This window comes from Bos grunniens, chromosome 16 (assembly GCF_055505025.1).
Source record: "Bos grunniens cultivar Pamir isolate PY7600 chromosome 16, Bosgru_T2T1.0, whole genome shotgun sequence".
Classification (NCBI taxonomy): Eukaryota; Metazoa; Chordata; class Mammalia; order Artiodactyla; family Bovidae; genus Bos; species Bos grunniens.
In genome coordinates, this window is record NC_141180.1 from 68,707,599 (window position 1) to 68,723,238 (window position 15,640).

Here is a 15,640-nt window from a genome sequence, read left to right on the forward strand (position 1 = left end):
TATCATTATGAAAGTTTTGAAACCCTTAGGAAGTGTTTTGTCCTCTAACGTCTACAGTGAAGTAGGCCTCAGTCCATTTGCCTGAGAGAAGCAAAAAGCTGTGACCTATTACATAATGATCCAAAACAGAAATTCTTAAAAACAAGAAACAAGTATACCTTTATATTAATTATTAAATTGTCTATGTTCATAATGTTTTAAATGGATAGACTGTATATCACTACCTAGTCAATTTTACTTCTAATTTGTATCTCTGTTAAATAGTTTTATAAATAAAGTTGATTTTATCTATTTAAAATAGGTAAAAGTCAGATTTTAAAGAAAAGTAATGAATAGATTATTCAATAAATTGCAAACAAAAAAATACTAACAGAAAGAATAGTAAGCTTACTTAAAAACACTGCAAAGCTCAGTGTTAACATGGAAAGTTTGTAAGGTTACAAGAGGAATTTAATTACAGATATGGAGAACATATGAACCTCTGGCACAAGTCACACAGGTAACAGATGCCAGATACCCTGGAAAAGTAACCATGCATTCACCCATTCATTCATACTTCCACCCATCCATACCCTTAGCAAATATTTATTGAGGATTCTCTATGTTCCAGGATACAATAGTTTTTAAAGGAGGAGGAGGAGGAAGAGAAGGAAGAAAGAGGCGAGGGGAGGAGGAGAAATTGTCTAGTGAGGAATAGGGACAAGAAACCAGTCAATTACAATATGTTGTGGTAAAAACAGATAACCAACAAGGACCTTCTCTATAGCACAGGGAACTCTGCTCAATGTTGTGTGGCAGCCTGGATGGGAGGGGAGTTTGGGGGAGAATGGATACATGTACATGAATGTATCCATTTGCTGTTTACCTGAAACTATCACAACACTGTCAATTGGCTACATCCCAATACAAAATTAAAAGTATAAAAAAATAAAATTATAATTAATTATAGCTTCCTGGGGAGCTCAGAAGGTAAAGAATCTGCCTGCAATGAAGGAGACCTGGGTTCAATCCTTGAGTAGGGAAGACACCCCTGAGAAGGGAATGGCAACCCACTCAAGTATTCTTGCCTGGAGAATTCCATGGACAGCAGAACCTTGCAGGCTACAGCCCATGAGATCACGAAGAGTCGGACACAACTGAATGACTAACACACATGAATATGACTATAACAGTGTATGTCATAAAAATTTTAAATGATTTATTCATTAATATAGTCTAGGCTACCATGAAGTAGTCATATTGCTGTTTCTTTTCTATCAGTGCATGAATTATTATACCTGTAAATAAAATTTCTAAAAAAAAAAAACCAATTCATTGTGTTAAGCACATTAATAGGTGCTGTCGGCACATCTATGAGAAGCACCTCATCCAGATTTGTCAGCAGAGGGGGAAAAAGTGTGCAGGTGGTGTGCAGGAGAGAAACTTCATTCCAGTGATGCCTGGAAAAGTGTGAATGACAGAGAAGACAGTCAGATAAAGAGTGGAGAGAACGGGAAAAGGTCCTAGTAGAGGGAACAGTGTGAGCAAATGGCTAAAGGAAAGAGAAAGCATGGCACATGGAAGGAACTGCAAAATATTCAGTAGATAAGGGCACTGAGAGCAAGGCAGCAGTAATAAGAGAATAAATGAAAGGATTTCATGGGCTAGATAAAAAAGATCTTATATGACAATTTAAGGAATTCAGAACTTATCTTAAGGGCAATGAAAAGTCACTAGCAGTTCTAATCACAAAAGCAATAATGACTAGACAAGGGTTTTAGTAAAGTTATGCTGGCTGAAAACAGACCATTCAACAGAGAGGATCAATTAGAACATAAAAAAGAAGTCTTGCTTGGATCCATAAGAGAGAGGAAGAGAGAATTAGAAAAATGGAAATGGGAGTGAAGTCTTAAGATATATTTAAGAAATAAAATTAATAGGCAGGATAAACTTGATATGGGACAGAGAGAAGGTGGAACTCAAAGGTGACCACTCCATCCACCCTCGTGCTTTGTCTTAGGCAACAAAGTGGAGGATGAAACCATTCACTGAGATACAGAACTAAGGCAAAGAAACAGGTTTAAGTGCATAGATGGGAAACACTGTTTTTAACAAGCTCACTGGAACTATGAGTCATCTAAGTGAATCAACCTAATGGACAATTAGCTGTAAGAGTCTGAGACAAGAAGAGAGATGAGCACGGAGAGGCATCAGCACACAGACCACAGCTGAGTATATGGAAGTGAACGTAGTGTGAACGTGCAGAGCAAAACCAGAAGACATTTAAGGGACGTCAGCATCCAAGGAAAAAACGAGCAGACACTGTAAAGGAGGCTGAAAGAACCTCTTCCCAAACAGAGGTCCGCTTGATATCCCTAAAAAAGCAGAGACATTACTTTACCAACAAAGGACAGTCTGGTCAAAGCTATGGTTTTTCCAGTAGTCACGTATGGATGTGAGAGTTGGACTATAAAGAAAGCTGAGTGCTGAAGAATTGATGCTTTTGAACTGCGGTGTTGGAGAAGACTCTTGAGAGTCCCTTGGACTGCAAGGAGATCAAACCAGTCAATCCTAAAGAAAATCAGCCCTGAATATTCACTGGAAAGACTGATGCTGAAGCTGAAACTCCAGTACTTTGTTCACCTGATGTGAAGAACTGACTCATTGGAAAAGACCCTGATGCAAGATTGAAGGCAGGAGGAGAAGGGGACGACAGAGGATGAGGTGGTTGGATGGCACCACCAACGTGATGGACATGAATTTGAGTAAGTTCTGGGAGTTGATGATGGACAGGGAGGCCTGGTGTGCTGTAGTCCATGGGGTCGCAAAGAGGCGGACACAACTGAGTGACTGAACTGAACTGATGAAAGTTCCCTGGCTTAGATCTGGGAGACCCATAAAGAAAGTTCTCCTGACCACCTTAAACTTGTATGTTTGCTAAGCTTTCTAACACCTGATAGCCACCGCCACCTACCCTCTTCTCCACCGTCCCCAGTGAACTCACACACTTCCACAAACTTCATAAGCACTTTAATCTTCAATATCAAAAGGCAGTCTGTTAATAAAGTCTATTTATATATGGCAAACCTTAAATATTTAATATTTAAAAGGAAGGGAGATACTCCTCCATGGCGTTAGCTTCAGAAAGCAGAGACAGCTTCTTCTAGAAGCCCCTCAGGTTTGCTCCAGTCATCCACCAGTCCAAGGGATCATGATGTTCCCCAAGGGGCAGACAGCCAGGATCTCACAGAGGTAGAAAGATAAGGAACAAAATGTCAAGTTGACTGAAATTCTCCAGCTCCAACTTGCAGGCAGCTGCTTCAGAACAGGAATTAGAAGTTTATCACCTTTCGGAGAGACAGCAGAGGAATGACTCAGAGCATTGGTCCTTGCACCCTGACATTCATGTTGTTCACGCTGATTTATTCTTTCAAAAGACTCTACAACAGATGTTAAAAAGTGAGCGCTACTGGGAAAAAACTGTCTGAGTCCTGCCAAAGATGAACTTTTCACACGAGCATGAGCCCCACCAGATTCAGAATATGGATTTTATTGATATGTTTCATGTTCTTCAGAGAGGGCTATGGGGACCTGCAAATATGGAGACACTGTCCAGGAATCCTGCAGTTACTCAGCACGGGGTCCTGCTGAAGCAGTGTCCTGGACTCCCGAGCTGTTGTTATTTCCCTCAGTGTGTGCTGTGAGGGGTCTCTCCTCACCTGGTCGGCAGAGTACAGGGCTTTAGGAATGCCCGTTTAGCCATCTCTGTATTGCTGTCCACTGCAGAAAGCGTTCATCTCTGCCAGCTCATGTGTCCCAACTTCACAGTGACCTGTGAACCAAGCCATGCCAAGAGAAGCAGCAGACTCCTACTCCACATCCCAATCCAGAAGACCTACAGTCTCCCTCGGGATAATGACTTCAAGAGAAAAATGAGATGTGGACATCTCATAATCAGGGTGAGTTTTTTAAAATGCAAATTGGATAACAGCTCTCCAATGGCTGTCTCGTGCTCTGCCATTACCATGGGAAGGAAAGACCAGGCTTTACTGCAGATTACAAGACAAAGACGAGAGATTCAATGGGCAGAGCCAAGCACTGAGCTGCATAAACCTTTATCTGTTGCCCTCCTACCTGAGCTCAAGACTCGTGAGAAACACAGCCAAGACCTGCAGAGCCACCCAGCTTCACCGAGCCCAGACTGATGCATCTCCAGCCCAGTCAGCTGAGATCCCCAGCCAGAGCCAGCTAACTCCCCACCATCTTGCAGACTCATTGTCAAGAAGACTAAGCTGTTAAGTGAGCCAGACAAACTTGGGTGCCCCACTGCCTAAGGGCCAGCCCCTGTGAGGAAAAGCTGCAGCCAACATCCAACAGCTCCAGAGACGATTCTGAACAGAAGCACCCTGAAGGGCTTCTGTATCACACACATTTTGCCACATGCAAGAAGAGCTTGAAAAAATAACGTTTTCTTTGCTCATACTTGGATTGCACATTTTTGAGGGCTGAACACTTTTTTAAATTCCAATGATTTATTTCTTATTTTTCAAAGGTGAAATTGGTAAAGCTTAAGCCTTTGCAGTATCCTCCATAATCTGTCCCCCATCCTCTCCCACATACATTCAAGGCTATCCAGACACAGAGAGGCTCTGAGAACAGGAAGGTTTCTGTGACATGTATGAGTAAAATAAGACCTCCAGGAACACAGAATGAAAAACCAATCAAGAGGAAAAGGAGCATTAGCCTATAATTTATTATATTTGTGCCCCTCTGCCACCTGCACTGAGGTCTACCCTACTTACCAGGCATGGGCTGGTTCATGAAGATGCTCACTAGTGTTGTTTGGTCCATGAAGCCATCTGCGTCCTGGCAACCTGCATTGGTTCAGAACAGCTGAGGCGGTCCTTGGGGGCCTGCTCATGACCATGCTGCTCTGTGTGGCCCTGGTTCTGTATATGCTGTACCAGCCAGTGGTCACTCTCCTAAAGAACATTAAAACAGAGCCAGAGCCCATGGATTACTGTGGGAGACGGTGTTATTCACAGTCATAGTCAGATTTCTAATAATTAAAAGTCTTCTTCACACAAGACAGAGAGCTAGCTATTGAAGTTTCTGCCCTTCTGGAGGAAAGACATAAAAAATGTGGCAAGTTCAACCTAATTTTTACAGGATCTTAATCAACTTTAATAGAAGCCAGACTCAAGAGGAAACTACTAAACAGTAAAACTGGAAGCCATAAATAAAGACCCACTTCCCTGGGGGCTCAGATGGTAAAGAATCTGCCTGCAATGTGGGAGACCCAGATTCAATCCCAGGGTCAGGAAGATACCCTAGAGAAGGGAATGGCAACCCACTCAGTATTCCTGCCTGGAGAATACTGGAGAACAAAGAGCTGGAAATCTTCAATTCCTTGCTTGGAATTAAAATATAGGCCTTTACAAAAGGACTTAGCAAAGAGAAATCTAAATGTTTGGAACAAGAGGACATTACAAGAAATATTAAGCCTTTGAAAGATTCACTGAAACCCATCCAATTTAAGTAACTACAAGCAAACAGCCATTAAAGTACACCAGAAAAGCAAAGAACAACTTCAGACAGCACTAGAAAGATGCTTCAGACGAAAACTCCCATCTTTGGGTAAGTATAAACTGATTTCACAAGAAGCTAAAGAACAGAGAGGAAAAGTGAGCCAATTTATTTATCAGCAAAAAAAGTTTTAAAAAAGAGAAAACTCTACTGCATCTGGAACAAGTTCTAAATGATTACGAAAGGCAGATTATTACTCAAGATGAGAGATCAGTCTGCAGCTCATGAAGAAGGCAACGTGGATGTGGAGCCTTGAAACCAGGTACAGACACACATGGGAAAATAAAACTTCCAATAAGATGAACTCAAAGCAGTTTTGATGAAACTGACTCACTCTGCTTGGTTAAATACAACTGATCTAGGCTTGGGGAAGCCAGGGGACTATGTTCACTTATGCTGGGTTTATTTTAAAATTCATTTAAAAACTCTTATTAAAGATTATGAAACTAAATGCACACTGCATTAACTGAAAGAAGAAAATAACTGAAGCACTGCAAGTCTATTAAGTCTCCAAAGAAGAAAGCCTCACAATGATCAGAAAAGGAGGGCAGGTGTGTGGTGGGGGGGGGGGGGCGGGGAGGGGGGGGGTATGGGGGGTAAGGAATGTACTTAGAAAGGAACAGGTAGAACCACTAGAGACAACTTAACATACTTCCTATACTGCACTGAGAAAAAGAAATGAATTTTCACCAAACATCTAATGCAGGGAGATTTCACCCTGTGAAGACAGTGGAGAATTCTTTCAAAATATCAATATATAGAAATGTTAGCACGTGGAAGAGCTAGACATTTTCAAACCATTTTTTTTTCAGGAAAAACTTAAAACATTTCTAAAAGTAACCTTACGTCCCTGATATTCCCGATGGGGCATCTGGAAGAGTAAAAGGGGCTACCAGGGCACCCAGTGGATGAACAGACCCCCCCTCCCTCAGAAAGCGGCAGTATCTGGTAGTGACGGCCCAGAGGCCAGGGGCCAGCACCTGGCGGAGAGCAGATGCAGCCTCCCCAGGTCAGCACCACGGACAGAAGAACCCTCCACTGGCCACCCTCATCCTTAATATGGTGCATCCTCCGCAGAAGCAAGACAGAGCTTGTCCTGGTGTTCCTTGGACTGGCAGAGACACTCAGGGCCTTCTGATTCAACCTTTCTACCTGGATGGAGACCAGGGTTCGATCCCTGGGTTGGGAAGATGTCTGAAGAGGGGAATGGCAATCCGCTCCAGTATTCTTGCCTGGAGAATTCCATGGACAGAGAAGTCTGGCAGGCTACAGTTCATGGCATTGCAAAGAGTTGGACATGACTGAGCAACTCACACACACACACACACACACACACACACACGGTTGGAAGACCCGCCACCTTAGGGGCAGCAGCAGTAAATAATGGGCGCTAGGAAAGCAACAACAAAAAGCAAAAAACTCACATGGAAGAAAGCAGTCCTGCAGTAAAGTTTTGCTGAACACCAGGCCTGTGCATTATTATCAACCAGACACTCAGGGCATTCCCCCCAATTTTTTTTTTCAGTTCCTCACAAAGGAAAGCTTATATAATTACTTCCACCTTGAAGATTTGAAGCCTAGGCACAAGAAGCCTAAGCAATTTCTCTGGGGTCCCAGCTAAAATAATGCCAGGAACTAGGAACTAAAAGCGAGTATCCCAATTAAGGACAAACCCTCCAACTGTCCCGCTCTCCTAAGGATAATTTATGAAAATAAAGACAAAATTATTTTGTCTTTGCAAGCTAAGGATGCTAGCTCAGCATTCAGGACTCAAATATTCATAACATGGCAGTTGGATCAGGCCCACGGGGATACCTTGAAAGTGCTATTATTTTACCAATTAATTTGGTTAAGATTTTGGAATTTTTTCTTTGTTAAAAAAAAAAACATGTTTGGGAGAGAAAATTCACAAAGTTTTAGGGTTTTGTGAAGTAGTCCATGAATCAAAGATCTTTAAAAATCAGTGTCTGAAATGGAGTAATACTCTCTTCATAGGAACAGTTAGTCAACTGGAAATACCAATGCAAATGGATTCCTCATTTATTAGATGAAAAGCAGTCTTTCTTCAAACTTAAAAAAAAAAAGATTCTCTGTGACTAATAGCATACAGAACTTTGAAATCTTGTATATTATGATGCCACTATCTCAGGATTTCAAAACAGTAATCAATAGACACTTGGCATTTTAATGATTTGACAGAATTCTGTGCACAGAAATTAAAATCCCAGGAGAACAAGTGTCAGCAAAGAAATTTCTAGCCTGAGGGACAAAATGCCATCTATGTGACTTACTTCTAATTGACTACTCTCCCCTGAGATTGTGTGTAGTCCTGGGTCACTGGAACAGAGCAGCAACAGGCAGATACTGGAAATAATCCCCAAACCTAGACTTCACACTCAGTGTCCTTTAACTACAGGAACCTACCAGACATATTTCAATACATTGATACATTTAGGATTTTTTATTTGGGAAGAAAAAAATGTGATGCTCCTGTTGTTGATTTCCAAAGAGAATCCAATGCTTTGGATTGGGTAAGGGAGAATTATTAAATTTAAGTAGGCCGTGCCTGCATTTGGAGTATGACAGACCTCATACTATGCGTGAATTCAAGGCAGAGCTATGGAAATGCTCTTGTTGGGATTATCAATGCAAGGACTAAGTAAAATCATTAACTCCTCTATAATACATGTCAAGTATTTGGTTGAAACTCTTGATTCATCCCAGACAAAAACACTGACTTTCTCTCTTTTCAGCTCCTGGGTATGCAAATTACATTCTAAGAAAGAGAGCAATTATGAGTTTTTTAAATGTCAGATATTAGGAATGAAGAGTAGAGTACAGAATCCTGTTGGGTCATAAGTTCATTCATTGTGGGGTCATATGTTCAGTCTGTTTAAAGAATATTTCACCAATTAAGGTTAAATAATACCCAAAAGGTGGGGGAGGACAAAGACAGAAATGTCAAGACAGGTGTCACACTTCCTCAAATACCTCAACAATTATGATACTAAAAGTTTCCAATTACTCATCATACCCTTTGCCAAATAGTGCTTAATTTCCTAATTTTTTCCCCTTTTTTTAAACTTCTCACCAATTTAAAAATTCATGACATATACAACAGGTTTGCAACTTTTACAAATTTAGAAACTGAGATATCTTACTGACCAAAAAAAGTAAAGCACAGGAATACACAGAATGATTCTCTGGTGTCTTTTAAAGTATATATCTTGCTTCCTAAATTTCTAAAGCTTAAGTATGAAAGTTATCATGTATAAATATTTTTAGATAATAATAATAGTTTTTATTAATAATGGCATACAGTTGGAAGAGAAGAGTGTATGTGGCAGAGGACACTTTTGCTTTTCATTATGCTCCCTTTCGTGTTACTAGAAACTAGTCTTTTTTGTTTGCCCTCCTCAGTAACTTAAATTTTTTTGGCTACAGAAGTTCCAGAACCACCCTGCAAGCTTCCACCACCAATGTGCTCAGCAGACAGCCTCTCCAGTAGAGGGCACGGTAGAGCTGACAGGAAAAGGTATGTCCAGCTCATCAGGTCACTCTCTAGCTGCGGTTTTGCTGTGCAGTATTTACATCCTATTGCAGTGTTTCTTCTTCCACCACAGAATGGAAAATATGTGTCATCTTAATAGTAAGCAATTCCATTTACCTAAAAGCCAGCTGCAACCAAAAAAACAAAGGGAAGTCATTAAAGACTGTAGCTTTCATTTTAAATGTACTGGTCTGCCTACCTTAATACCAGCTGTCAATCGGAAATGGTTTGCAAAAAAAGCAAATAGCTACATTAAACACTTACAAGAAACATCTAGAATGGTCTATATTTCAAGCAGTTACTTACATGGATACATATACATTTATGGTCGTGAACTTTTCTGACGAGGATCTCTGAAAAGTTCAAATACCAGTTTACTTAATTTTTTTATTTGGTTTTTTACCCAGAGAACATTATCTATCATGAGTCCGATAGTCTACAAAGCTGTGACATTATCTTTAATTTTAACAGTGCTTAACATTTATAAGTTAACTCTGAATTAATCTTTTAATGATTTTTCTACCTGGAATAACTATGCTTCAGATATTTCCTTTTCCCCACATATGCAAATTAAGAAAGACAAACATTTGTATAGTACTTTAAAATTTATAAAGGCCTTTCATGAGAGATTCACATAATATCCAATGAGGTTGATGAGAAAAACACATTACTCTTACTAGAGATGAGATACTGGTGCTTGGGAGGTGGGATGGGACTGTCCCAATAGTTACTTAGTATTTACTGGTAAAGCCAAGACTCTACCTAGGTATCCTGACACAAGACTGGCTCTCCTTGCTGCCTCTTAGTCAGAACTCCTGAATTTTCCACTATGAGTGAATTCTACCATCTAAAATTCTAAGTGAAAAATATATTGAGGTTTATACTAGCAAGAAAAGCAAATGTTTACATATTACACATATTTAACAAATAAGTACTTAAACATAAGAAGGTGAAAATAGTTGTAGGAAATATCATGTAAAGTTCTTTTAGAGATCAAGACCATATACTTGAGAAAAATTATATTCTTACATTTCACAAACTTGCTTTCAAATATTTATTACTGAAATCTAAATGATTTTTCCTTTCCGTTACTGAGTACACAACTGTTCTCTTTAATAATAACTGTAGGTTTTACTCCCCAAGTCAAACTTGGAGCTCCAACTACTGGCAGCTCATCATAAGAATATGGTAAATTAGTTCCAATTTTCTTTTAACAGCTCTAATACAAAGTAAAGAACATGCATGCTGCCTGTATTAAAAAAAGAGACATCGCTTTGCTGACAAAGGTCCCTATAGCCAAAGCTATGATTTTTCCAATAGTCATGTATGAATGTGAGAGTTAGACCATAATGGCTGAGCACCGAAGAATTGCTGCTTTCAAATTGTTACACTGCAGAAGACTCTTGAGAGTCTCCCAGCAAAGCGATCAAACCAGTCAATCCTTAAGGAAATGAACCCTCAATATTCATTGGAAGGACTGATGCTGAAGCTGAAGCTCCAATACTTTGGCCAGCTGATGCGAGGAGCAGACTGACTGGGAAAGACTCTGATGCTGGGAAAGATTGAGCGCAGGAGGAGAAGAGGGTGACAGAGAATGAGATGATTAGCTGGCATCACCGACTCAATGGACATGACTTTGAGCAAACACCAGGATATAAAGAACAGGGAAGCCTGGCAAGTTGCAGCCCATGGGACTGCAGTCAGAAATGACTTAGGGACAGAACAACAAAAACCTTGCCGTTAATCTGCCTACTATTCCACTGTACAATTCTAATAATGGTATCTGAAATCAAGTCATTTTGGAGTGGCAGTTATCTACTCACCCTTACCAATCAAACCACTTAAATCCTGCTACAGCAAGATGATTTCTGAAGAATCAAGACATTAAGCTTTTTCAAAGAAGCTGTGAACGCCTCCCTCCCTCCACCCCCATCTCTCTTTTTTGCCAATTAAAGTGTTCTCGCAAATTCCAAGCCAACTAAGAGTGACTCAGGAGGAAATCCTGCATGCTTGCTCTTTTACACTAAAATGATTCTGGTGCACGATAGCTGCGAGCTCGTGGTGTTTCCCTGTTAAGAAGAGCTGTGATTTCTTTTTCTGTTCTGGAAGGAGAGGCGGCCAAGGACTCCTGAGAAATAAGTCTGCAACCCCACGGACCGACCCAGCCACGAGCCTGCTGGTAATCAAAACCGCACGCCCAGTTAAAGCACTTTCTCCTCTTCCTTCCCTGACCAATGTGCATTCCCCCACAATGTGCAAGGCTCCAAGATGCTCGGGCACGCTGCAGAGCAGATCACACCACTGCCCCCCCGGGACTGTCACTGTTCCTCCAATTCTGTTTCCTTCCCCAAATTAAAAGGCGTCTCAAAGAACAGGTGAGGGTCAGTTCCCAGATCAAGAAAGGAGGCGCGGAGCGAGGACTTGAGCTCCAGAAACACATCCCCTTTTAAACCTAATTCAAAATAAGGTTACTGTATTCAGCTTCCCAATAAACAACCTTTACCTGCTGGGAATCACGGCTCCCTTTGGGGTCAGGAGCTCTGGAGCGCGGGGGAGGGAACGAGACAGGGAAAAGGCGGGGAGCGAGCGCCCCCGCCGTGCCTGCAGCCAACCTGGCTCCCTGCCCGCCACGGCCCTGCGACCCCACGGCCGGCCGCCACGACTGGGCAAAGGTCGCCTGCGACCGTTCAAAAGGGAATTTTCTCTGACCCCCACACCAGCGGGCGTCCGGCCCGACTGCGCACGACGCCCAGGCAGCGGACGTCAGCGGGACCCGGGTTTCCAGACCCTTCGGCGGCGCCAGTGACAGCGCGGCCCGTGGCCGCCGTCGGCCAATCGGCGCCCGCCGGGGGCGGGACCGGCGCCGTGAGACCCCGCCTCCGCGCCGCCGCCTATTATATAAATACGGGTGCCGGCAGCCCGGCCCCCCCAGAACAGCGTTCCCAGCGGGAGGGAGATAATGCAAAGTGCTCTGTTCCTGGCTGTCCAGCACGAGTGCGGACCCATGGACAAAGGCGCTGGCACCGGCCCCAAGAACGAGGAGAAGCGAGAGAAGATGAAGCGAACCCTGTGAGTGCGGCTTTCTTCCTCCCTGACTGGCCGCCCCTACGGACCCAGTTGTCCCGGGCGGCTGCAAATGCGGTACACTCGCGCTGGGCTTTGGCATGGGAACTGGGTAGCCTGCCTGCATCTCTGCAGGAAAAAAAGAAAAATGTGTGTGTGTGTGTGTGTGTGTGTGTGTAAAAGGTTAATTTGTTAAGTTACGTTTAAACCTGTGTGGTGTAGGTATTTATTGAAGGACTCGGGTAGAGTTTAGAAACTGCAGAAAATTCTTGATGCAGGGGCGGAGATAGATGCGGGTTGGCTTTTTGTCTCCCTGCATCGAAAATGACTTCGGAGAATCCTGCGGCCACGCGCCCCCGGCCTTTACAGTGAGAGGCACTGTAAATTCTGATCTGCTTACACGACTGCTGGGATGGAGATATTTTTGCTGATTCTAAATATACTTTTAATTTTTTTTAATTGAACAGCAAGTCTCACCCACTCAAGAGTGTGGAACAAATAATTGTTCTGCATCACCTTCTTAAAATGAGTGCTGGAGTTGGGGGAGGGGGCGGTCAGTCTCGCGCACGCACACCTCATTGTGCACAGCTTCTCGGGTGGTCCCGAGCCTCCTGCTCTGAGAGTAGAAGGGAGACGAGCATGGGCTGGCTCAGGGCAGGTCCACTGTGGGCTTCCTCAAGTGTGAAATGTCTCAGAATTGTAATTAACCGTTGCAGAAAAACTGGCTGCCTTTTGTGGGCCAGAAATAGCATCTACCTTTGAACTATGCAAACTAAATTCATTAAAATACCCTATAATTGTAGGCCGTCCTATCCTTACTTATAAAACTAATAATTATGTTCAGATGAGTGGATGAAACTGGTGTGTTGAGTACTTAGGTGCTGGATTAAAGGAGTAAGACTGACTGGAGAAGTTGTTTTGTCTTATTTGGCTTGTCTGTAGCTACTGGGGGCGACTTTATTTGGTAAAAATGCCTTCAGCTGCAATGGCAGTTTCAAGTGTTGCCGCTAAGTGAGTATCTTTTTTTTTTCTTCTGTAGATTAAAAGATTGGAAGAGCCGTTTGAGCTACTTCTTGCAAAATTCCTCCTCTCCTGGGAAGCCCAAAACTGGCAAGAAAAGCAAACAGCAAACCTTCATCAAGTAAGTTGAAAATCTTGTACTTGCCAATATGCGCAGCTCACTGCTGAGCTGAAGAGGGAACCTCTGGCTATCAGGAGCTGATGTGCAGACCTTCTTTTGCAGGCCTTCTCCTGAGGAAGCCCAGCTGTGGTCAGAAGCATTTGATGAGCTGCTAGCCAGTAAATGTAAGTTAACCTCTTGAATTTGATCCATTTCAAGTATCAGGAGAGGATGGTATGGTTGTGTTCACACAGCAAGAGCAGCTTGCCCAAGGAGAGTTTGACTTTACAATCCCTGTACCATGGGGCCTATTTTTCTCCTTTATTTCCCAGTGATTAACCAGGGAAATGCACGGCTTTTTCACAATACGTGGGGAGTGGGGGGAAATAGCCCCAGATTGTAATGGCAGTTGCTGTCTGTTAAGGTTAAGTCAGCTTTTCCATTGCAAACAATGTTTTCAAGAGGCTTCATTCCCAAAGAACTTAGGGCTCCCCTATCAGTTGTGTTAACAGCAAAGCTAAGTGTTTATATTTTTGTAGTAGTGTGCCAACTTACACATTTTGCTGACTGGCGTCTTAGTCTTTAAAGAGCTAAATTTTGACGATTACAGGTTTGAGTAAACTCAAGAAAATTGCTTCCATCTGGCAAATAATAAAATATGGGGCCAGGAGGTGGGAGTTCTAGGAAAACACATAAGGGATTATTTGGACACTCAGTGCAATTTCTGCATGCTTTCTTCCTTCCCTCCCCCAGATGGTCTTGCTGCATTCAGGGCTTTTTTAAAATCTGAATTCTGTGAAGAAAATATTGAATTCTGGCTGGCCTGTGAAGACTTCAAAAAAACCAAGTCACCCCAAAAGCTGTCCTCAAAAGCAAAGAAAATATATACTGACTTCATAGAAAAAGAAGCTCCAAAAGAGGTAATGGGGGGAAAAAGTTCTTTGTTTCAGCATATTTTAAACATCCTCAGCACCAAAGGGAAAAGAATTTGAAGAGACCTCAAATTAAAGGAGGGTGGGTGAGTAGGCTGTTTTTCCCCTACTTCTGGCTCTTAGTGAGGTTAATTACATTTCTTCACTGACTTAGCTGGCGACACTGGCCACACATTATAGTTTGGGTGTTTTTTTGTTTGTTTGTTTTCAAATACTACATATATTTCAATTTCTAACTCTTAATATGGAATAAAACTTTGTTTTATTTCAGATCAACATAGACTTTCAAACCAAAACTCTGATTGCCCAAAACATACAGGAGGCTACCAGTGGCTGCTTCACAACTGCCCAGAAAAGGGTGTACAGCTTGATGGAGAACAACTCTTATCCACGTTTCTTGGAGTCAGAATTCTACCAGGACTTGTGTAAAAAGCCGCAGATCACCACAGAACCCCATGCCACATGAGATGAAAGCGGGAGCCCAGAAATGGAGGACTTTTCATTTTTTTCCTAAGGGGAAAGGCTGTCACCTGCCGAAAAGACTGACCTTGAATTCAGCCTGGGTGTTCAGGAAACATCACTCAGAACTATTGATTCAGAGCTGGGTAGTGAATCAGGAAGCCGGTCGCCACGTAGGAAAAGCTGGTACTGGGGCAGCTTCCCTAACTGATGGAGCACAGAGAGAGAGTGTGGTTTAAATGTGGTGTGTCTCAAGCTGGAGAAGCAGGAGCTTAAGACTGAAAGATAACAATGTAACACTATTGGTCCAGAAGCATTTACAATCAATAGGTCTGGGATTATGTGGCCTCAGCTAGCTGGCTGTACATCTTTCCCTAAATCAGTCCTTGTTACCACATAGTGGTTTAGATGTAGCTTCTTTAGTTCTAGGTAATATATGTTTACTATGTGCAAGGGTACTGAAGTTCCTATGTCTACAGATCATCAGTACTGTTGTCTCACATAACTCTAAAACTGAAATGATTGTGTTTGAACTGTCAATTGGTGTTTGTACTAGAATGAGTGCTTTTGTGTAGAAAATGACAATGTCCATTATGAGTGCCAAAACTGTCCTGATGGCAGCTAAACTTTGAAGTGGTCTTTGAATACTTTTAATAAATTTATTTTGATAAATAATGTTATTGAATATTTGGTCCAGATGTGTGTTGGGGTGTTTTTTCATAATTCGGCAGAAACAAGTATCTCCTCTAGGAGAGAAGAGATACCAGTTGATGGGCCTGTTCTGTCATAATTGACTGTCCTTAGAATTGAGAAATCACAGCTGCTGGGAAGATGCTGCTCCCATCTCTACTGCTTTGGTAGGTCACAGGAGGTCACACCATCACCCTGGGATCAAACTTCTTATAGTCTTATAAAAACCAAGCTTGTTGAAAATATAAGAACATTGCTTTA

The 15,640-nt window shown here is 42.2% G+C and overlaps 2 protein-coding genes across 10 annotated transcripts in view; one reads left to right on the forward strand and one right to left on the reverse strand.

Annotated features, from left to right (window-relative positions):
- LOC147356961 (uncharacterized) overlaps positions 1-11,922 on the reverse strand; it is a 356,040-nt gene extending 344,118 nt beyond the window's left edge. For all 7 annotated transcript variants that reach the window (XM_086345354.1, XM_086345349.1, XM_086345353.1 and 4 more), the window contains exons 1-2: positions 11,619-11,922; positions 4,782-4,961 (exon numbers count right to left, since the gene is read on the reverse strand). In XM_086345354.1, coding sequence (XP_086201480.1) covers positions 4,782-4,830 — 49 coding nt within the window. In that variant the 5' untranslated portion in view covers positions 4,831-4,961; positions 11,619-11,922. The remainder of the gene's footprint in view (positions 1-4,781; positions 4,962-11,618) is intronic.
- Positions 11,923-12,045: 123 nt separating this feature from the next.
- Positions 12,046-15,364, forward strand: RGS2 (regulator of G protein signaling 2). Of its 3 annotated transcripts, none has more exons than XM_086345340.1 (5): positions 12,046-12,256; positions 13,218-13,319; positions 13,422-13,483; positions 14,052-14,218; positions 14,502-15,364. In XM_086345340.1, exons 1-5 carry the CDS (start codon positions 12,252-12,254, stop codon positions 14,694-14,696), a joined length of 531 nt encoding a protein of 176 aa, XP_086201466.1. In that variant the 5' UTR covers positions 12,046-12,251; the 3' UTR covers positions 14,697-15,364. The 3 variants fall into 3 exon arrangements, with proteins under 3 accessions (XP_086201466.1, XP_086201464.1, XP_086201465.1); XM_086345338.1 differs by having other exon boundaries at positions 12,046-12,184; XM_086345339.1 differs by having other exon boundaries at positions 12,213-12,328.
- Positions 15,365-15,640: the final 276 nt, after the last annotated feature.